At 32.6% G+C, this 24968-nt stretch overlaps 1 protein-coding gene across 9 annotated transcripts in view; it reads left to right on the top strand.

The window, feature by feature from the left end:
- The window catches only part of LRRIQ1 (leucine rich repeats and IQ motif containing 1), a 211797-nt gene that overhangs the window by 23173 nt on the left and 163656 nt on the right, over positions 1-24968 (top strand). For all 9 annotated transcript variants that reach the window (XR_012518399.1, XM_074402468.1, XM_074402469.1 and 6 more), the window contains 4 exons: positions 4104-4256; positions 5571-5721; positions 23278-23471; positions 23798-23925. Coding sequence is in view for 8 of the 9 variants with exons in the window: in XM_074402468.1 (XP_074258569.1) it covers positions 4104-4256; positions 5571-5721; positions 23278-23471; positions 23798-23925 (626 nt within the window). In the remaining variant the exon portion in view is untranslated. The remainder of the gene's footprint in view (positions 1-4103; positions 4257-5570; positions 5722-23277; positions 23472-23797; positions 23926-24968) is intronic.

Raw genomic sequence — 24968 nt, 5'->3', positions numbered from 1 at the left:
CATCATAAATAACTAGAACTTAATTGTGCTTGTATAGTTGATTGAAAGCAGCATGCTATTAAATCACATTGAATAATATAAATTATAATGTTAAGTAGCATTTGTTACTATACAGCTGTAATTGTGTTCCATTTTTAAGGGCTCAATTCTAAATAGTGTTTTCATTTTTAATGTAGAGCCATTTTTTCAATTACAGAATTTGTATCTGTTTGTTACAGATTAAATAGGCAATACATAGAAGTTGTCTCCATAGAAATTGATGAATATATTTTCTTTTTGAAAACATTATTGAAAATAAATTTGTTTCAAAATTGCTTTAGATGACATATAATTGAGACATTTCTAAATTGATTTTGAAACTGAAAGTCTTATTTATCTGAAGTTTTAATTATTGCTTTTGCTACTTAAAACAGAGTAGGCTAATTCTTTTCTTTGTATCACCATCAACACATGTTCCTTCAATTTACTTACATAAATATATAAATTTAAAACTTTTAGTTTAACTTAATGCACAGAAAATGTTCTATACAAAGAGTAGTTACTGCATTCTAAAATTTTGTACTTTTCCAGTGTTGTTTGAAATAATAATGTTTCCAATTTTAATATATTTTTATAATTTTAAGTATGATATATACAAGATTATTTCTATCAAGCTAATGATTTTTTTTCTTAATGTATTTATTTTTAACTTTTATTTTAAGTTCAGGAGTACAAATACAGGTTTGTTATAAACACATATTGTGTGATGCTGAAGTTAGGAACATGATTGAACCTGTCACCCAGGTCTTGAGCATAGTTCCCAATAGGCAGTTTTTCGACTCTTGTCCACTTCCTTCCACCCCTTCTTGTTTTCTCCAGTGTCTATTTTTCCTATCTTTATGTCCTTGTTTACCCAATGTTTAGTGTTTAGTTTACACTTACAAGTGAGAATATGTGGTATTTGGCTTTCTGTTTCTGTGTTAGTTGATTTAGGATAATGGTTTCTACTTGCAGCCATGTTGCTATACATGATTTCATTTTTTATGGCTATATAGTATTCCAGGATATATATATATATTATATATACTGATTTTTTTAAAAAAATCTAATCCACTGCTGATGAGCACCTGGGTTGATTTCCATGTCTTTGGTATTGTGAATAGTTCTGCGATGAACATACCAGTGTATGTGTCTTTTTGGTAGAATGATTAATTCTCTTTTTGGCATATATCCAGTAATGGGATTGGTGGGTTCAGTGGTGGTTCAACTCTCAGTTTTTTGAGAAATCTCCAAACTGCTTTCCACAGTGGCTTAACTAAGTTTCATCTCCACCAACAATGAACAAGTGTTCCCTTTTCTCTGTAACCTTGCCAACATCTATTATTTTTTAACTTTTTAGCCAAAGCCATTCTGACTGGTGTGAGATGGTATCTCATTGTTTTTAATTTGCATTTCTCTGATGAATAATGATGTTGAGCATTTTTTCATATGTTTGTTGGCCATGTGTAGGTCTTCTTTCAAAATCTCTCTGTTCATGTTCTTTGTCCACTTCTTCATGGGGTTATTTACTTTTTGCTTGCCAGTTTAAGTTCCTTGTAGATGCTGGAATTTAGACCTTTGTTCGACACATAGTCAGCAAATGTCTTTTTTTCCTCACTCTATAGGTTGTCAGTTTATTCCTTTAATAATTTCTCTTGCTATGTAGAGAAACTGTTAATTAGAAACTGTTTCTAATTAAACTAGAAACTCTCTAGTTTAATTAGGCCCCACTTGTCAATTTTTGTTTATGATGCAATTGCTTCTGAGGACTTAACCATAAATTCTTTGCCAAAGCTGACATAAAGAAGAACATGTCCTATGAAAGTTAATTTAAGATAGATGAAAGACTTAAATGGAAGGCCCAAATTATGAAAATTCTATAAAAGCTAATGATTTTGTTTAATTTTTAACTTTTGTGGGTACATAGTGGGTATTCATATTTACGGGATACATGAGATATTTTGATTCAGGCATATCATGCATAATAATCACATTATGGTAGATGGGGTATCCATTATCTCAAGCATTTACCTTTTCTTTGTGTTACAAATAATCCAATTATATTCTTTTAGTTATTTTAAAATGTACAATAAATTATTATTGACTTTAGTTACCCTGTTGTGCTATCAAATACTAGATCATATTCATTTATCTTACTATATTTTTGCACCCATTCACCATCTCCACTTTCCTCAACCACACCTCACTAACCTTCCAGCCTCTGATAGTCATCATTTGACTTTCTAATCCTATAAGTTTGTTTTAACTTTTAGCTCCCACAAATAAGTGAGAATATGCAAAGTTTATCTATCTGTGCATGGTTTATTTCACTTAATGACTTTGAATTCTATCTATGGTGCTGCAAGTGGCAGGATCTCATTATTTTTGATGGTTGAATAGTAATCCATGGTGTATATGTACCACTTTTTTTATTTATTCATCTATAGATGAACACTTATTAGGTTGTTTCTAAATCTTGGCTATGTTGCATAGTACTGCAATAAACATGAGAGCAAGTACAGATAATTCTTCAATACACTGATTTTTTTTTCTTTTGGATATATACCTAGCATTGGTATTGCTGGTCACATGGTAGCTCAGTTTTTGAAGAACCTCCAAACTGTTCTCCACAGTGACTGTACTAATTCACATTCCCACCAACAGTGTATGAGAGTTCCCTTTCATTCACATCCTCTCCAATGTTTGCCTGACTTTTGCACATAAGCCATTTTTACTGGGGTGAGATGATATCTCATTGTAGTTTTAGTTTACATTTATCTGATGATCAGTGATGTTAAGCAGCTTTTCATATGCCTGTTTACCATTTGTTTATCTTCTTGAGAAATATCTATCCAGATTTTTGCCAATTTTTCAATTGAATTATGAGACACTTTCCTATTGAGTTGTTTGAGCTTCTTATATATTCTGGTTATTAATCCCTTGTCATATGGATAGTTTGCAAGTATTGTTCCCTTTTTTTGAGTTGTCTCTTCATTTTGTGGATTGTTTCCTTTGCTGTGCAGAAGCTTCTTGATGCAATTCCATTTTTCAATTTTTGCTTTGGTTGCCTGTGCTTATGGGGTATTACTCAAGAAATATTTGCCCAGTCCTATGTCCTGGAGAGTTTCTTCAATTTTAAAAAATATGTTATCAGTTTCATAGTTTTCGGTCTTAGATTTAAGTGTGTTTAATCTATTTTGATTTGATTTTTGTGTGTGGTAAGAGATAGGGGTCAAATTCTATTACTATGCACGTGGATATCCAGTGTTTTCCGGTACCATTTATTGAAGAGACTGTACTTTCTCCAATGTATGTTCTTGGCGCCTTTGTCAAAAATGGGTTCACTGTAGATGTACGGATTTGTTTTGGGGTTCTCTGTGTTGTTTCATTGTTCTTTGCTTCTGTTTTTATGCCAGTACCGTGTTGTTTTGGTTGCTATAGCTCTGTAGTATAATATGAAGTCCATACCACTTTAAAAATAAAAAATTGGTGAAAAATCAGCAAGTGAGCAAATGCATGATTATGTTGCTGCTTTTATGTATCTTACCTTTGAACTTGAATTTGTCATAAGATAGTTGAAATATTTTGTCCTTCTGTGTGGGGAACAAAAGAGACTAGATAGCTTAACAAATTGAGTTGTTAATAAATGTAGATTTCAACATAAGGTATTAATTTTCCTTTTTTTTTTTTTGAGAGTCTTGCCCTGTCACCCAGACTGGAGTGCAATGATACGATCTTGACTCACTGCAGCCTCTGCCTCTTGAGTTCAAGCGATCCTCCTGCCTCAGCCTTCTGAGTAGCTGGGATTACAGGTGTGCACCACCATGCCCAGCTAATTTTTTGTATCTTTAGTAGAGATGGGGTTTCACCATGTTGGCCAGGCTGGTCTTGAACTCCTGAGCTCGTGATCCACCCACCTCAGCCTCGCAAAGAGCTGGGATTACAGACGTGAGCCATGACACCCAGCCAACATATACTATTAGTTTTCTTAAATGAATTTTTTAAACAGTTTTGTAAGTCTAATATTGTTTATGTTCAGTTTTGTTAAATAACACTATACACTCAAATTTTCTTGATTCCTCTAGGTTACAACAGTTACATTTCAAGATTTGCCAGGTTGTGTTCTCTCTACCCTGGCAGAGTGTACAAATCTTCAATTTCTATCCCTTCAACGCTGTGGATTAACTTCTTTGCACAGTCTGAGTAATTGTAAAAAACTTAAGTACATTGATGCACAGGTACGCTCTTTGTCTTACTGTTATTCTATAATAAAATACAAAATGGATTTATGTTTACAGTTCGGAAATGACAGTTTTGAAAAAACAGTTACTAAACTTGTAATTATAATTCAGGATCTGAAGAGATCAGGTCGTATGCTAAAGTTTTTAGATGCAAAGAGGGAAGTTTATTGGATGGCATGACCTAAAATGACTTAACTTTTTTTGTAGCTAATGTGGTCATTGTTTCCATTCGTTTTTGCTGCACAACAAATGACTATATTACTTAGCAGTTTAAGCCAACTACTATCTTATTGTTCATGGTTCTGTGGGCCATTAATTGTGCCCAAACATCACTGGGCATTTTTTTCTGGTTTCTATTGTATTTACTGGGTCTTTTATGTAACTGCAGCCAGATGGGAGCTAGAGCTAGAATGTCCTAAATCACTTACCTTATGTCTGCTGCCCTGGCAGGAATGTCTGGATATGAGAATCTCTCATGGCTATCTTGGGCTTCTTTCCAGGGTGGCAGGATCTCAAGAGTGAGTGTTCCTAAAAGACAAACTGCAGTATGCAAGTGTTTATAAAGCAACTGCTTATATCATGTTGGCTAATGTTTTATTGGCTAAGCCCTGAGGTCATGTAGAAGGGGACTGTATGGATATCCAAATAATGGTTTGTGAAGTTTACTGGGAGCTACCGAAGTGCAGTCTATTCAAACTTCTGCTCTGGCTTCTAATGACTCACATCATTCCCACATGCAAGACATTCATATCCCAAAGACACCAAAGTATCATTCACTTAAGGCATCAGGCTCAGGCTTGCAGCACTGGCTTTTCTTATCTAAATCAGATCCAGGTGAAGATGAGGCTCATCAGGTCCAGTTTCTTGGATTTATCCACCGAGGTGAAGTTCTTTCAACTCAGATATCTGCAATCTAAAATTAAAAATTATCTACTTCTGCCCCACATACAATGGTGAGACAGGGCTTGATTGATAAGAGTAGTCATTCCCATTCAAAATGGGAGAAAAAAGAATGACAGTATGTTCACTTTTTAAAACTTATACTGTTCAAAATACTTTGTTATCCTCAGTATTTTAAAACAATATTTGTAAATAAATTGAAAATTAATTATTTATTAGTTTACTTAATATTTTCATCCAAATATTATAACAGGGTTATACTGTTTGCTGGATTTGCAGGATTATCTTAGAAATTAGAGACTCAGATACTAATTTGGAGATCCTTTCTCATCTTTCCTCTTTTTGAAATCTTTAAATATTTCATTAATAAGCCATTGAAATAAAACTAATTACATTTATTCTTTGCTTCAGGAAAACCATATTGAGGCTATTGACTGTGAAAATTTGGAAAATCTGTGTGTTGTTCTTCTTAATAAAAATCAACTGACTTCTCTTCATGGTTTGGATGGCTGCACTAATATCCAGTGTCTTGAACTTTCACATAATAGAATTACTCGAATTGGTAAGAACAATGAAATTTTAATATTTAAACATTTATTTCTCATAATTTATTTTGTTTCATCACCAATCTGCATATCTTATTTATCTTATGCTTTTAAAATCTAGATTAGAAAAATAAAATTACTTTTAACATCTATAAAGGGAATATGCTCTCTTACCACTGGTCACTCTGTAGTTGTTAGCAGGCCCCTAAGTTAGTATATTTACTTCTCTGTTTCTCTTCCTACAACCAGTAGTGATCTGAGCTCTACGGGAATATAACACCTTGCTATCATACCATGATGTTTCTATGGATCACATGCTTTCCAAATACCCCAGCAATTGTAACTGTTTGCTGGCAGACCATTTTCATCACCACTCTTGTTAGCTACATATATCACTTGTACTAATCTTTCCTTCTTTAGATAAAGTTGCTAAACCACATGAAAGGATTCATCAGGCTGAATCTCCCTAAACTTCTCAGTCCCTCAGAGCTATATCTGCATATCTGTGTAACTATATTGACTTCCTTCCTTCTATCTTATAATTTATATAGGTAGAAATGAAATTCTCTTTTCTTATTTAAAGACCAGTCTTTCTATTTTCTTTTTTAGTAAATTTTTTGTAGACCCAAGTTTATCTTTTTTTTTTTATTTTGTTTTTTTTGATATGGTCTTGCTATGTTGTCCAGGCTTGTCTTCAACTCCTGGGCTCAACAGATTTGCCTGCCTCAGCTTCCTGAGTAGCTGAGACTACAGACATGTACCACTACAGTTGGCTAGTTCTATTTTTTATAAATATTCCCATCAGCACCTATGGACCTTACCTAATTATTTTTCATCAGCCTTCTGTCAAAATGTTTCTATTGCTGTGCCCTTTCTCTCACATTTCTAAATGAACATAAAAACAAAAAGAAAATGAAAGAAAAACCTTTCCTTTTACCTCACATTGAGTTCTATCATTGCCTTCTCTCTCTTCTTGCCCTTTATTGTCAAGTTTTGGGAAAGAAAGAATGTTTTGTGTTTGCTTTCACCTCTTATCACCCAATTTCCCTCTTCTACCCACTGAAATTAGCTCAAGTTACTTCTGCATTATTGCTAGTGTGATGATTCTGAAACAAAAAATGTATGATATTATTCACCTCCTGGCTTGAATTTCTCTATTGTTTTTTATTATTTTATTCATTATAAAATTATCAAGGGCCTTGGTAGGGGCTTAATAATGGTTAATGAAAAATCAAGGATTGCCAAAAAGTTGGGAACTGGATTAAAACTTTACTTTGTTATAGTACAAATGCCTGAAATATTGGACTCCTAGAGGATACCACACTGTTCACTTTTTCAGTCCTATAATCACTGCAAAGTCTAATGTAGACTAAAGTATCAGAGTAGAATGAGCATAAATAGGGGAATAGAAGTAAGCCTAATTTCTATGTTTAGGCCTCGTTCTACTATTAGTTTTGCTTGTTTGCTTATATTTTGTTTTCTTCTCTTTTCATTGTAGAAAATTTCAAACATTTATAAATGTAGAAAAATACATAGAAATTCCATATATTCATTACTTATATTAAATGTTTACATCATCTTTACTTTTTTCTTGGTTTTGATTTTATAATACAGATTTTTTCTTTCATAATACAGATCCCCAAAACTGTGTAATTCCAGTCCTTCAAACTTCAGGAGAGAGTTTTAAATAATATGGCCCTCTCTTTCTTAATGCTAGTACATTATAACACATAATGAATCTTTACATTCATTAATAATGAATCTTTACATCAACTGACAGTACATAATCAAATTTTTCTAATTTTGTAAATGTCTGGGTTTATTTGAATCATAACATCGATAATGACTATATGTTACATTTATCTGGGTCTTTGAAGCCTCTTTAAATCTGCAGCAGTCCTCCCACCACTTTTGTTTTTCCTGCACCATTGGTTTGTTGCAGAACCTGTGTGAATTGTCTTACAGAATATCCTGCCTTCTGGCTTTGTCCATTTATTTTTTGTCAATTTGATTAAAATTGTTTCATTAAGCCCTGTATTTTTTATAAATTGAAGTTAGTTAAAAAAGGTTTGATTAAATTTAAAAGTAAGCTGCTTTCATAGGAATTCTTTGGTGGTGTTCTGTGCTTTACATTTTATTACATTAGCGTTTATACCGTATTTGACGGTATACTTTTATTGATGCTACAATTGAGTGTTGGGTATAGCTGGTGATAGTCTAAACACTCCGTTATAAAGTTCTCCATCAACCTTTCATCTAATGTTCATTCATTGATTAATATGACCTGGGTCAGTTAATGCAGCAGAGGATGTGAGTTTTCTATTTGATCATTTTGTGAGTTTTCTATTTGATCATTTCTTTAATTTGATTTTGTAAAATCTTTAATTAATCAGAACTATTTTGTTACCCTGAAATGGTTTGTAGCAGAATGACAGGCCTAGATGCTTTCTATTGTATTGACAAATTCTTAGAGTAAGGTCTTAGTGACCCTATTTACCTTCAGTGATGCCAAATTTTTTGTTTGTTTATTTACTTTGTTTTACTACTTGTTCTAGTCTTCTCTCTCTCTCTCTCTCAATATTCTTAAGAAAGTATAATTTTTTTTATAGCTCAGTTGCTTTGTTTTTCTTTTTGATACTCTAGTTGTTTTGTCTTGTGTACTTGAATTGAAGATAACATATATGCTTTAGACGTTATAGCTGTATTCATTTTTTCTTCCACTATGTTCCTTGGTTTACAGCAAGATAATGTAACCACGTGCCTGTCCTATCTATAAAATACCATTAAAACAACAATGCCACTATTACTAGTGATGATATAACTTACTAATTTTAAGATTTCTTTACATTTTTTGTCCTTGCAGTGTCCCAAACAGATGCGATTAAAACAGTATGTTATAAAATCATTTGAAATACTTTATCTTTGGGGATATGATATAAATTTGATAATTCAGTTCATTAAATTAACTAATTTGATAATTCACTTTTCTGATTTGATTGTGTTTAATTTTTATGTGTAATACTGATTCATGATTCCAAAATTAAAGCTATATTAAAAAAGCATACTCAAGATATTGTGCTTTAGTCCCTGTCCTTTTCACTATTCTCCCCGTTTAGTTTTATATGTGGAAGTTTTGTATAATATGTACATATATAACATATCATATGTAAAACACATGTGTGTGTATCTACATATGTGCACATAGCTAAGGAAATATATGTATGTATGCTAGTCCTCTCTTTCACAAAATGTAGCATATTTTAAGCACTTTTTTATTTTGCTTTTTTTACTTAACAACATATTGTGGAATTTATAACATTCTTTTGCCATAGCTACTTAATATTCTTGTGTGAAAGGACCAGAGTTTTTCCATTTTTGCTTTGCTGATGGATATTGCATGGTTTCCAATCTTCCACATTACCACAATAAATATGACATCTATTTAATTTCATACTTGATCAGATATGTCTTCAGGTTAATTTCCTGCAATTTGTATCATTGGGACAAAAAATATCTATAATTTAGGAAGATAGTGTCAGACTCCCTTTGTATATGTTGTAACCATTCTCATGCTGCTAATAAAGACATACCTGAGACTGGGTGATTTATAAAGGAAGGAAGTATAGTGGACTCACTGTTCTACATGGCTGGGGAGACCTCAAAATCATGGCAGAAGACAATGGAAGAGCAAAGGGACATCTTACATGGTGGCAGGCAAAGGGCTTGTGCATTTATAAAACCATCAGATCTTGTGATCCTTATTGACTACCACAGGAACAGTATGGGGGAAACTTCTCATGAGTCAGTTATCTCCACCTGCCACTGCCCTTGACATGTGGGGATTATTACAGTTCAAGGTGAGATTTGGGTGGGGACACAACCAAACCATATCATTCCATTTAGTACTTTTACCAAAAATACATGATAATACTAGTTTCTTGGCTTTTTTTTTTCTGTTTATTATGCTATTCTTTTCTAATTTTGAGTTACATATTTAATTATTTAAACTTTTTTTCAATCTTATTGACATAAATACTTAAATCTATAGATTTTTCTCTAACTTCTGACATGTAGATCTTTTCATCATTTTTATAATTTTAGTGTTTTAACAAATCTTTAACCTAAGATTTAAAATTTCCATATAAAGATCATTTTTTGGTGATTCTTTTTAGTTTTATTGCATTATAGCCAGAGAATAATTTTTGTGCTATTTCTGTTTTTAGAAATTATTTTGGCTCTCTTGCTAATCTAATATGTGGTCAATTTTCATGAATGCTTTAGGTGTACTTGAAAACAAGACAGGATTTTTTATTATTGGGTTAAAGAGTATATTTTGTATGTATACGATCTACCTTACTGATTTTTTTTTAAAGGTGTTCTGTTTGCTTGATTTACTTTGGACTGAAGAAGTTGAGTTATTGTGAATTTGCCTGTTATTAATCACCCTATTTTTTGGTAAATCCTTTGGTGTCTGTTTTATGAAAGTTGCTGCCATTTTAGCTTTGACTATTATGTTTCCTTCATTTTCTTTTTAATGCCTTTGAAACGAAATTCTACCTTGTCTAATATGGTTTATTTTTATTTGTGTTTGCCTACCTGGCCATCTTTTTTGTTTTTAACCTTTTGAATCAAGTTTAGACATTTACTTTTATACAGTATAGATTTAGATTTTATTTTTGCTCTAAATTAAAATGGTTTATTTCTCATATAAGCTATAACCACTGTGTTTATTAATTCAACTAATATATTTGATTTTAGTTCTATCATCCTACTCAGGATATTCTCTTTCTGGAATAAAACTTTGTTGCCGATACATGGGGTCTGCCATCACTTGGGCACCTCTACTTCTTATCCCTTGCACAGGTCTGGATTCAAACTGGATTATGTTGGTCCTAGATATTACCTCACTTACAAAAAATTCAGATAATAATTTTCTTATCTCCCACTTATAATGGAATTATAAATTGTGTTTATTTTTTGTTTTGTTACTCTTTATGAATTTCTGAAGGAGGTCTGAGGAGAATCGGATTCAGGCAGTAATAATCATTTCCTTTATTTTTTAAATATGGGTAAAATATAGCTGTTTTCACAAAGTAAGCTTTATTTTGCAACCATTTCAAGGCACACTTTTGAAAATATAGCATATAATATGCTCTATGTGTTTATTTGCTCATGTTCTTGTGTTGCCTGCTTTGGGATCACTATGAATTCTCCCATATGGAAATACTGATAGTTTTGGTACAAATATTTTTACTCTAAAATTTTAGTTTAAAATAATTTTGTTGTTGTTGGAGTGAAGGCAAGTGCATTGATAATGTATGTTACCATATTGGCACATGCTGAAGGAAACTTAAAAAAAAAAAAACAAAAAGACTGTTTGTAAAAAAGAAATGCTTGCATTCCCATTTACTTCATTTTCATTGCCAACAGTGCGGTATGGGATTTTTTTTACAAGTAGTGGATTTCCTGGGATAGGATATCAGCAAGATTTATGTGAAAACTGCCATAGTATTAATTGATGAACCTGAGGCATCCTCACAGAGCAAACAACGTAAAAGACTTCTTTGGTGTCTGTTGGGTACAATGAAAACACTATTTATTGAGTGAGAGAATAGTATACATGAGAAAGTAGATTTTCTGAAGAGCATTTGGAGTCTGTTTTTTATCTTCAGGAACTACTTAGAGATTCTGGTTGAGCTAAGTGAAAACCATAGATTTTGTCTTTCAGTGATATATTGATGCCAAGAACTCTTATGAAGGGACACAAAGATGGATTTGTGTTTATAAGGTAGTGAGTTACTATTCCATGCTATAATATTTCTTAAGGAGGTGAAATAAAATTGGAGGCAATACCACAGTATTTCACATTTGTAGTTTCAGGTTTGATTTGTTTCTAATTCTTACTGTGCTATAGTTATCACAGTAGTTAATATGCAATGCTAACTCTATTCTTTTTATTAGAATATATTAATGTATATTTTTGTTTGATATATACTATTTGCATTTAAGTAAATGAGAATAATGAATGTGTCAGTCTTTTTAAGGCAATTTATTTGAAGTTATTTATGAATGTTTTCCATTCTAATTAAACTCTGAAGTTGTAAAATAATTCAGCACTTTTGCATAGGTTTGATTGCTATGTCATGGATCATCGTGCCTGGAATAATTCTTGCTTTCCAATGTTGTCTTTCAAACATTGGGAGGAAAAATAAATAAATCTCTACACATTTTGCTTATAAGAATCTTTTTCACATTTAGTGATTTTTTTTTAAGTCCACTAGATGGTGCTAGCTTACTTTTTAGTTTTGGAGGGCAACACAATGCTTAAGCTGAAAGGGGCCTTAAGTATCTGCCAGTCTAGGTTGCTTAGTTTACAGATTAAAAAACACAGACCCACGTAGTTTTCATCTAACTCATGGCAGAGGTAGGACTGGAATCCAAGTTTCCTGATTCCTGTTTCAGTATTACTGTTTCCATATAACATGTATAATCCTGAAGTACTTTTGCCCTAAAATTAAAACATCTCAAATGAAACTTAGTATATAAGTATTTTCAGGTCTGAAAAACCATCAGACATGGCAATAAGTGAATAGCTGAAGGTGCTTGATCTCCACCAAACATTTGTTTAGTGAAAAACCTCCAGCCTAATTTAACATTTTTAGTTTTGCTGTTCCTTACAGAATTTTCTTCCCTGTGGCAGGAATGTTTTATTAGACCATTGGCTCATTTCTGTGGGAAGAATTATTTGAAACTGATATTTGTAGAAAGTATGGCTGAATGCTAATTTTGCCATGGGCATGGGCCCTTTGAAGAGTAAACACACTGAAGTTTTATTCTGTGAGATCTAGGAAGCTTATTAGAGCTTTTAAAAGAATATATTTAACCAGTAAGCTAAAGAATAAGCAAGCCTCTATATTTTTATTATATTTAAGTCCTTTGAAAAGGCTCTTTAATATTTTTCTGTCTATTGTTTGTTTTGCTTTGTGTGGGGCAGGGGAAGCAATATTGAATATTTTAACTGGGAAAGAATAGTTTTCTTAGAGGTGTTAAGGAGTTAATGGTATGCTAAGATAGGACTTGCTGTAAGTTTATTTTGCTCAGGTATCAGCCTCTATTTGACATAAAGAACGTGTAAAATTACGACAGGTATTGTGGCTTACACCTGTAATGACAACACTTTGCGAGGCCAAGCTGGGCAGATGGCTTGAGCTCAAGAGTTCAAGACCAGCCTGGGCAACATAGTGAGACCTCATTTCTACTAAAAAAAAATATAATAAACAAAAAATAAGCTGGGCAGGGTTGTGCATGCTTGTAGCTGCAGCTACTTGGGAGGCTGAGATGGGAGGATCACTTGAGCCTGGAGGAATCAAGGCTGCAGTAAGCTGAGATCACACCACTGTACTCCAACCTGGGTACCAAAGTGAGACCCTGTCTCAAAAAACAAAAAAATAAAAAATAAAGATTTTTTTTTTAAGATTTAAAGGCAAAGGGTGGCAACCTACTCTAACTTCATTAACATCTAGAACCCTCTCCCCTGCTTTCATCCAAGTGCATTTATGGATTCAGTTACTGTTTAATCAGTTGTGAATAGACTTTTTTGAATGTATGTTAATGTTTTCTTTTCCCTTTAATGTTTGACTTAAATAGCCCTCTTTGAAGCCTTATCTAGTCACCACAAATTTATAGTTTTAAACTTCTTGTTTTATTAAGAATTATTATTGAGAAATATTAATAGCTATCATTTTCAGTACCTATCATATGAAAATCCTGCATATACTACTTTAAAATATTATTTTAAATCCTCATAGTGAGATGAAATCACCGTCACTCTATAAATAATAGAACTGAAACTTGGAGAAGTTAAGTAACTTGTCTACCTTAAAATATCTAGTTTGAGAATGGGCCTGTTTTTTCAAAACTCAGGACAGCATACTTCAGAGCATACATATTTTTGTTATGCTATCTGCCCGTTGATTAAGTATGATAGTGATAATAGCAATAACTCCCATTATTATAGTTCAATCTTTATTCATATATATATATATATATATATATATATTTACCTTAAATATTTTTGAGGGCATGTTATTTGGTGCCTGCAAATTTATAACCGTTGTTTGTTTCTGTTAATTGACCAATTTCATCATTTTAAATTGTCACTTCATCTGTAGTAAAGCTTTCTCCTTTAGTCTTCTGTGTCTTATGTAAACAAGCTTTCTTTTAAATGAGGACTGTTTTACAGTCTCAAAAATTATTGAGGACTTCTCTCAAGTAACTTTTATTTGTATGGGTTATGTCTAGCAATATTGTCAAAATTTTTTTTTGGCCAGGCACAGTGGCTCACGCCTGTAATCTTAGCGCTTTGGGAGGCTGAAGTGGGCGGATCACCTGAGGTCGGGAGTTCAAGACCAGCCTGGTCAACGTGGAGAAACTCTGTCTCTACTAAAAATACAAAACTAGCCTGGTGTAATGGCGCATGCCTGTAATCCCAGCTACTCGGGAGGCTAAGGCAGTAGCATCACTTGAACCTGGGAGGCAGAGGTTGCAGTGAGCTGAGATCGCACCATTTCCCTCCAGCCTGGGTAAGAAGCATGAAACTCCATTTCAAAACAAAACAAAACAAAATTTTTACATTTTATTAATTCATTTAGAATTTCCAATGATAAAACCTTTACATTCACAAAAAATTTATAAATCAATTCTATTTTCTAAACAAAAAGTTATAGTGAGAAGGATATTGTTACACAGTTTTGTAAATCCCTTTAATGTCTAACTTAACACAAGACATCTGGATTCTCATATTTGCCTCTGCAGTCAATTTGCTGTGATATCACAAGTCAGGTAGCTTCTAGAAAACTCCACTATACTCCCTTGAGCTAATGAGAGTGAAAAACACAAATAGCATCTTAGAATTGTTATGACAACAGTATTGACCTTACAGAACCTTTAAAAGCATCTCTGGGAGGTCTCTAGACCACACTTTGAAAACCACTAGTTTAGTGTTCGTATGATATATCTTTTTCTATTTTTTTACTAAAATATTTCTACAAATTCTGTTTCTAGTTTGTCTCTTTTTTGTAACATAAAAATTTGGTGATTTTGTTGTTGTTTTATCTGTACTGGCTAACAAACTCTAGCTGTGATTTGCGGCCATTAGTCCTTAGCAATTCATTAGATATAATCAGTAATTTCATGTAATCATTGATGTATTTGAGATTAAATCAACTATCTTACTATTTTTTATTCTGATAGCTCTACCTTTTTAAAAATTTTCTTTCCCTTACTTGGTTTGATTGACGTTTTAAATTATTTCATTTTTCCTCTTGAATTGCCAGTTATATATTATTTTTCTATTTTTTAGGTTACTATAGATATTTAATCAATAGTAATATAATATTACTATACAATAGTAGTATTACTCTATGTAATAATATGGTATAAACTTTCCATTGCTCTTTATTTTGTCTTTCATCTACAATGTTCCTTCTGCCCAAAGGACATCTATTAGTATTTTCTTTACTGTAGGTCTGCTGGTGATGAATTCTTTAAGATATTATTTGCTTAAATATGTTTTTAATATACATGCACACACACATACCCACAAACACACATACGTACGTGTGTGTCTGTGTGTGTGTGTGTATTTAAGGTATAGACAGATCATTTGTATTACAATTTTTGCATTGTAAATATATTTTATTGTATTTTAGCTTACCTGACTTAAGTTGATCCTTGAAATATTTTATTTTTCCATTTTTGAGATTTTTTTCTTTGTCCATTTTGCTTATCTTAATATTCATTCCATTTCAAATCATTGTGCCTCCTAAATCTGTGGCTCAGTGTCTTTATTCAGTGTTGGAAAATTCCAAATATACGTGTTTTTAATTATTTAATATATGTTAATAGGTATAATTATCTCTTGTAAGGCTGGTCTAGTGGTAGGAAATTCCCTTAAATTTTGTTTATCTCAAAGAAATTTTATTTATTCTTTGTTTATAAAGCTTAGTTTGACAGGATATGAAATTCTTGATGTTTCTTTCTTTTCTTTGAGAATGGTGAAAATAGTCCCCCAATCTCTTCAAGTTTGTAGGGTTTCTGCTGAAATATCTGCTGTTAGCCTGATGGGCTTTCCTTTATATGTGATCTGACCTTTTGTTCTAGATCCATTTAAGATTATTTATTTAGTGTTGACTTCACTTTTTGACCATATGCCTTGGTGATACTTATTTTTTATATTATCTGGCAATTGTCCTCTGGATTTCTTGGATTCAGATGTCTACCTCTCTAGCAAGATTCGGGACATATTCTTCAATTATTTCCTCAAATATGTTTTCTAGGTTGTTTTCTTTTTCTGTTTCTTTCCCTGGAATTCAAATAATTTATAGGTGGGAAGTGACTGGTTTGTTTGCTTTACATAATGACATAGTTCCTGGAGAATTCATTAATTATTTAAAGTTCTTTTCCCTTTATTTTTTTCTTACCGTGTTAGTTTGAATAACTGGTCTTCAATATCTGAAATTCTTTGTTCACCTTGGTCTACTCTATTGATGAAGTTTTCAGTTGTGTATTGAAAATCCTTAAGGCAGTTTTTCAGTTTAATTATCTCTGATTGATTTGCTTTTACAATTTTTATATCTGCCTTTATTTTCTTTATTGCTTTAGGAGTTTCTTTGCATTGATTTTCAACCTTGTCTTGGATCTCATTGGACTTTCCTGCAATCCAAGCTTTGAAATATCCGTTATCTCTGAACCTCCATTTTGTCTAAGAACTATTGCTGAAGAGCCATAGTGATCCTTCGATGGTATCACAACATTCAGATATTTAATGGTGGCTGATTTAATTTGTCTGTTACCCCACTAAAATCTCATCTTGAATTGTAGTTCCTATAATCTCCACATATCATGGGAGGGACCTGGTGGGAGGTAATTGAATCATGAGGGTAGTTGCTTCCATGCTGTTGTCATGATAGTGAATGAGTTCTCATGAGGTCTGATGGTTTTATAAGGGGTTTTTCCCCTTTTGTTCAGCACTTCTCCTTCCTAAGTACTTCTCCTTCCTGCCATCATGTGAAGAAAGATGATTTTGCTCCCCCTTCTACCATTACTGTAAGTTTCATGAGACTTCTACAGCCCTGATGAACTGTGGATCAATTAAACCTCTTTCCTTTATAATTTACCCAGTCTCACACAGTTCTTTGTAGCAGCATGAGAATGGATTGATACAGTAAATTGGTTCTGGTAGAGTTGGGTGCTGCTGTAAAGATAACCAAAAATGTGGAAGCAACTTCAGAACTGGGTAACATGCAGATTGGAACAGTTTTGAAGACTCAGAAGAAGAAAGGAAAATGTGAAAATGTGTGGAACTTCCTAGAGACTTGGAGGGGTCAGAAGACAGGAAGATGTGGAAAAGTTTAGAACATCCTAGAGACTTATTAAATGGCTTTGACCAACATGCTTATAATGATATGGACAATGAAGTCCAGGCTAAGGTGGTCTCAGATGGAGATGAGGAATCTTTTGGAGACTGGAGTAAAGGTGACTCCTGCTTTGTTTTAGCAAAGAGACTGACAGCTTTTTACCCCTGCCATAGGGATCTGTCAACTTTGAACTCCAGAGAAATGATTTGGGTTATCTGGTGGAAGTAATTTCTAAATGGCAAAGCATTCAAGAGGAAGCAGAGCATAAAAATTTGGAAAATTTGAAGCCTGAAGATGCAATAGAAAAGTAAAACACATTTTCTGGGGAGAAATTTTAGCCAGCTGCAGAAATTTGCATAATTAACAAGGAGCTAAATGTTACCAACTCAATAGGGAAAATATCTCCAGAGCATGTCAGAGTTCTTCAAGGAAGGCCTTCCTATCACAGTCCTGGAGGCCTGGAAGGGAAAAATGGTTTTGTGGGTCAGACCCAGGGCCTTACTGCTTTGTGCAGACTCGGGACTTGATACCCTTGTCCCAGCCATGACTAAAAGGGACCAACATACAGCTTAGGCTGTTGCTTCAGAGTGCAAGTCCCCAGCCTTGGTGTCTTACATGTGGTGTTGGGCCTGTAGTTGCACAGAGGCCATGAATTGAGGTTTGGGAACCTCCACTTAGATTTCAGAGGATGTATGGAAATGCCTAGATATTCAGGCAGAAGTTTGTAGCAGGGGTAGAGCCCTCATGGAGAAGCAGTATCATGTGGTTGAGTATCATGAGAAACATGTTTTGTAACTCTCCATTGGTGTGGTTTCTGAGCATAACATCATCACTCAGCCTGATACAGACAGCTTTATTGCTCACCTGTTCTCCAGTGTGTCAGCCTTTTGCTTCTTCGCAAACGAGGGGTCTACCTTTGGGCACATGACAGTAAGTGTTGGTTGTGGTGGTCTTAACTGGTTGTGTTGCCTGACATCAGACCCTGGGGGAAGTAGTCAGGGGCCAGAGGAGTTGGACTGGTGTAAGTACATTACCCATTCCAAAGCCTCTAGATAGCCCTCTGAACAATGCATATAAGTCCCGAAGAGGCTGTAATGGAGTCAGGCTAGCCCAGAGTTCAGGTGCTGATTGTGATTGGGGATGAAGGATGGTCCCTAGGTCTGAAGCCATGCTCTCAGTCAGTGGCAGGCAGCACACTTAGGTGGTGGAAACCCAAGGGACTATCACAGGCCTGTGGGGGTTGGGTTTACAGAAGGCTTTGGGTTTTAGGTGAAATGTTTCAGGAGGGCAGGGTCACTGTGCTATGTGTCTTTAACTCTAGCTCTGACCTATAGCAGCATTAGATCTGTATGAAATTGAGTCAGTATGATAACTGGCCTTTTTATTTCTTGCTTGTCTGAATTACGTAGTGTAGTCGAGCTCTTTATAAAACTTATTTTCCAAATGTGGTCTAATGGATGCCGTATTTTTGGAATTCTTTCATGTTTGAGAATATCTGTCAGTTGCCTTTATACCTGAATGAGAATGTAGCTGTGCATTCTATTTTTAGGTCACACTTTCACTTGGTACTTCATGGTCATTGCTACATTGCATAAATGTTATTGTGTGTTGCTGTGGTAATTCTTGAGGCTAACTGAATATTTCTCTCCTCATGATTGATTTCTTTCTTTATATTCAAGTACTATTTTCTTTGTCCTTAAATAGTAATTTAATTAGTAAACATTTTATTGTCAACACATTCATAAAAGTTTTCTTTGGAAAGCAATATACTTTTCAAACTATGGATTAAATTTTTTATTTATTCCTGTAAAATTTTGATTTATACATAGTTGGAAAACGTTTTGGTTTGGTTTTATTTTTTAGTTATAAGTGATTCATATTTTGGTTGTATTTGTCTTTTATTCATGCATGTTATTATTTAGTTGATTTAGCCTATGTCTTTTCTTTGTCCGCTTTTTCACTCTTAATTCCCAGTGTGATTATCTCCTCTTTGTCGACAACTCAGTTCCTAGCTCTCTGTTCCATATATGTTGTTTCTAAATTATTTATTATCTTTGTCATGGTGTTACTTTGGTACATTTGCTTACCTAAATCTGTTGTTTTAATATCTTTGGACTCAAGTCATATTAAATTTTTAAAAATGTCCTTCTATAGCCCAAAGTATTTTCAACATTTTGTCTTTCTTGAGTCACATTTTTTTCAGAACAGAGAATACATATTGTTTTCCTCATATATTGCTGTCAAGCAAATTACCCCAAACCTAAGCAACAAATATTTATTACCTAGCATTTTCTGAAAGAAATCTGAGAATGCCTTAATTAGCTGTGTGGTTCTGGCTCAGGGTCTCTTGTGAGGTTTCATTTTGTAGCTGTCAATCAGGACTGTCATATTCTTAAGGCTGAAAAAGAATAAAAAATTTACTTCCAAGGTCACTCAAATAGTTTGCAGACCTCAGTTTCACATATTTTAGATAATTTCCTTTTTAAGAAAAGACTAGGCTGACTTAAATTGTATAATAAAAGTTTGCCTTTCTTAAATGCACCTCTCTTCTCACCGTCATAGTTAGACCAGCGTTTTAGAGACCAAACTCAATCTTTTAAAAATATTTTTGCTGAATTTTCTTTAAATCTTTCATCTTAAAATCTATATGCCTTTCTATGTAGAGGATTCTCCCACTTTGGCCATGTAATAAAATCATGCAATAGAGAATAGCATCAGGTTTTTCTAAATTTTTGAATCGTTCAGTTCAATCATCATGTTTTGCTGCTGTTGGTGGTGGTGCTGATAGTGGTCAGAATTCAATACAAAATAACAGTTCTTTTCAATACTTATTCTTTTCCCAAATATACTGTGTGGTTTTTTTTTTAAACTACACAAGAAGTTAATTCTCATTTTAAAAATATTAAAAAAGAGAAGTGTACAGAATAAGCGGTGAAACTTTATCTTTCTGCTTACCTCCTTTCTCTCATTTTGTAGGAGTGACCACTGTTAACAATTGTTTGTGAATCATCCTAGACCTTGTCCTATGCAATACAATGAGAGATATGTAGATTTATATTAAGATTCATGTATATATTTAAATTTAGGTTTACTCAATAGCTAAAAGTTTATGCATGCAACTTAGGTTTTACATACAGTAATATATCATGGACATTCTTTCATTTTAGTGCTTATACACATTGAAGACTATAAATATTCATTTTGAATATACTCCATAATTTAATTGTTCCCTTACTGATGGATATTTGATTTGTCTCCATTTTTTGCATTTAAATAATACAGGCAAGAACATCATTATATATTCATTTATATTGATGTATCACTGTGTTGTGAATTCATAAAAGTAGAAATGCTAGGTAAAATATTTCTTAATATTCTGAGGCTTGAAATCATGGTTATTCCACCAGATTGGAATCTCTAAAGGAATGCCGAATAGGTTCATTGTACCTTCTTTGTACATTGATTGAAAATTATGATGTCTTTAAAAATTTGATATTAGCAGATAATTCTTATTAAGTCCTTCTAGACTAATATGTGGCACACTGATGGTTGTTTTTAACATGTACAGCCCTACGGTGGAAGCACATGTAGCAAGTATGAGGAAAAGCAAGGAGACCAGCAAGTTAGAATGAACTAAGAAAAGGAGACAGTAGTAGAGGATGAGTTCAGCGAGATTGTGAGAGGGAGGTCATGGAGGGTCATGTAGGCATCTTCAAGGCTTTGGAGAACCTTCTCTTCATTATAAAAAATATAAAAAGTAGTCTACAATTATTGTCTCCACTTCTACTGCACTGTGGTTTTCATCCTTTAAGGCCTCTAGTAAGCTGTTTCATCACTGTCGAAACACTGACCTGATTCCTTTGTGAACTATACCTGATACTGCGGACTGTATATAATTTCGTATAAATAAAAATGCCTTTCATAATACAATTTTATAATTGTATACTATTATATATTTATTCTTACTTACAACTTTCTTCATTGCAGAATTCTGTTTGCCTTTTTCTTGTTTCTCCTCCCAGTTGTTCTCCTGCTTTATCTGCTTTCTTAGCCGAATCCTGCACCTTTCCTCATTATGTAACCTAATGTTTCATTCTTGGTTCTCTTCTTGGATAACCGGTGAAAAGTCTCACAAATATGTTCTTCATTCCAAATGAGTTAATAGAAATTTCTATTTCAGATTAGTTCTGGAAAACTTAAGAACTATGTGTATGGTTAAAAAAAACATTAAGCCTATAAAAGTACATTGCTTAAGACATTTAAATATTTAATAAAGGACATTTCATTTTACACGACTACTAATCTGTATTAATTGGTATTTTCTTTTCCCTGGGCTATCTGCTTCAGTGGATTAATTGAGGCTCATCAAATATGATTGTAAGGCTTACAGAATTTCAATACATTTTCTGTTTTAGCGGACCTTAAATTACATGACAGCCAATATATATTTATTACAATAGATAATAAACTATTTATAATAAAGAATTGGTCTGTTATTTTAACTCAGTCAAATTTTTGATAAGGCAGAAACATTTATTCCCAGATAATAATAGATAGCAATTTTCTCTAAGTCATATTGCTATTTTACATTACAGGAAAATATCATTTACATCAATCATAGTTTCAAAATTTAAAAATGTAAGAGGACAGCCTGAATTTGGATTTCAGTTTGTTTTTTCTTCTATAAGCCTATTAAGCATTTCCTGCTTTATTTGATATTACATGATTTATTTCTCATTGTAGGAAAATTTACTTTTTCACATAAAACATTTTATAAGAAATTATATATATAACATTAAGTTACTTTATTTCACTCAAACTGTTAGAGATACTGTAATCTTGAAATTTATTTAAGATATATCTCGAAATGTATCTTTGTAAAATAGTTTGTAGTGCACCTAGTATCCTATTGCATTATCTGAATTTTTAAATATATGCTGAATTAAAGTTTCTTACAAGATTTCATAATATTCATTCATTTATTCATTTATTAAAAGCAGACTGTTCACCCTTTTATTTTGTGAATTTATGTATAATCAAAATAAATCTTGGGTTAGATGTTCTAAATTCCCTCAGGATAAATATATTTCATAAATTCCAGATATCAATTTTTAGACATATTAATTTTGAAGATTGTGTATTTCAATTTATTATCAAGTAACCTTTTTTGATTAAACAAAAACTCATGTTCGTGTCAACATTTAATTTAGTAAAACTACTTTGTAGGAGTTTGACAGGAAAAACAGAATGAAGCACATTGCTCCAAAATGTAAACTCAGGGACTCATGTGTATAGTTTTCACTGAAGACATTCTGCTTACTAGTGCTTACTTAAGAACTTAAAACTTTATATCCAGTTTCTAGAATTGCTTCTTTTAACTAACAGAGTAACACCCACAGAAAAGATGAATAATCTAATCTCTAATTTAAAGAACATTTTCTAGATTTGTAATATCTTCCATGAAACTTTTACAGACTTGTTCAGCATATTTTTCTCATGCGAACTCCTGATGGCTGATTTAAACAACTTTCTCAGTTTTTTTCCTTGTGACCACTGAGTTATAGCTTCTAAGGCTCATCTAATATTTTTTAGATAGTATTATACTGGTTTTAAGTTTCTCTGGTCAAAGAGGAGGTCCCTTACAACAATATTGAAATACCTGAAGAATAGCTGCTAATTCATTCGTTCTGATATGATTTTACGTACTTCATTTGGGAATCTAAGGTAGGTATTTACGTAGGAGGAAAAATGTCATTCTAATGTTATGCATGCAACCTGAAGCAAGGATTCAAAAATCAAAGGCTCTAGAAAGAATGGAAAACTATTATTTTAAGAAACAAGTCCTTGTGTTTATCCCTTGTTCCATTCTTATTTGAATATAAAGCATTCATTCCCAGAGTATGCCTTTTAGTACTGTGTGCAATTTTCAATTGATAGATAATTATGTCTTTCAAAAATATGTCACCCAGATGCCAATTTAAATAGTAACAGTTTACAAGATATGTTTCACCAGGAATTTGGACGGAGTCCTCACTTGTAGTTAATGATATTGAGAAATGCGAAGTTGCTATTATTTTTTTTTTAAAAAAAGGAAAAATTCCCCTAAAGTCTGGAAGACTGTATGACATAGGTAATCTTACAACTTTTTTCTTGTAGGTGGTTTAGAATCTTTGAAAAATCTTCAACAACTAATTTTGGACCATAATCAGTTAATTAGTACAAAAGGTCTTTGTGATACACCTACCATTGTATACCTAGATTGCTCCCATAATCATCTTACTGATGTTGAGGGCATTGAAAATTGTGGATTGCTCCAAATATTGAAGTTACAGGGAAATTATCTGATTGAGGTAATTGCTTTGAATTAATTGATTTCTATGATTAATGCAACATTTTTCTTTTGATAGAAATGCCAATCACATTTTAAAAGCAATTTTGAGTAACTTTTTTGTTATTTTATTTCTCACCATGAAGTAACCTTTATCAAGACTATTAAATATTATAAAGTTAATTAATTGAAACTTTATTCATGTTGTAAAAGTCTATTACACTTTATGATATGCAGTTTATTCAGAATGTATTTGTTGTTAGTTTTGGAAGGTTTTATATTTTTTAATTGGGTGAAATGATAAAGTATTTTGCTTAATATAAACTTATGAACCAAATTTAAATATAGCTTCCATCCTTGGAGAATCATGTTTTACTAAGAGAATTGCACTTGGATGATAACAGCATTTCAACTGTGGAAGCATTCTCTTCGTACTGGCTGCCTTTATTACAGACTCTTACTATCTCTCAAAACAGGTAAAGACATACTTTACATATGAAATAAATCCAGTGAATGATTGTTTAAAATAAATGTGTGATGTTTATAAACTACCATAAAAATTAGGATTCTCTAATAATTCAATGAGAGCATATTAAAATAAATTAGTATATAAATTACAAAGATAATATAAAATTTTTAAAAATTAAAATGATTTCTTGGCATACCCTAAAATTTTAGTCGAATTTTAATTGTCCATTTATCTTTCTAATTTTACTTCTTTTCACAGATGTACTTGCAGAAATCTCTCAGGGCAGATTTGTTTGTTTATGTTTATAAAGAGCATAGTCCTTGGAAAATACAGGAGATAGTTAATTTAATTCAGAAGGATGTTTCATTCTCTCAAATGGTACTTATTAAGTCCTGAAAGGACAATTTTTAATTTGCTCTCAACTTGCATGTCTTTTTGTAACTGTTAGGATGGATTTAAATTTGATTTCCCTAAGGATATAAAGTAACACTTAAAAAAAATACCTTAACATTAAATTGAAATGAGTACCTGCTTCAGAGATCTATTTGAGACCACCAGACATCTGGATCTTTGCTGAGAATAACTGGCTAAACCAAAACAGGAGCGCAATATATGTATTTGTCTTCTGCTTAATATTTCATTGAAATCTATTCACTCTAATATAATTAATTCTTCATCAAAGGCACAAGGAGTAGGGGAAAGAAACAACCTTAAACAAGAAATTGTTTTTTTTAAGTTATACAGTGCTCACAGAACACATGAATAAGGACAATATAATTTTTACATATATACCTATTTTCCCCCAAAACATATAAAATCATCTCTCAGTCTCTTCCACAATAATGTTCATCTTTTAAGCAGGTATATACTAAATGACTTAACTTCCATCTATTAAACTTTGGCATTGAAAACCAAATCTGTATTCAAAAATCTCCTCAAATTATTTTAATCCAATCTTAAATTTAAAATTTGACTTGAGTTTAATAGGACATTTGTTCCCAAAACCAGCACCATCAGATAATACTGTATAAGTAATTTAGGCAATTCACA

Source organism: Saimiri boliviensis, chromosome 7 (genome assembly GCF_048565385.1).
Source record: "Saimiri boliviensis isolate mSaiBol1 chromosome 7, mSaiBol1.pri, whole genome shotgun sequence".
Lineage (NCBI taxonomy): Eukaryota > Metazoa > Chordata > Mammalia > Primates > Cebidae > Saimiri > Saimiri boliviensis.
Note: the sequence above shows the minus strand (reverse complement) of the source record. Positions and strands in the feature narration are given on the sequence as shown.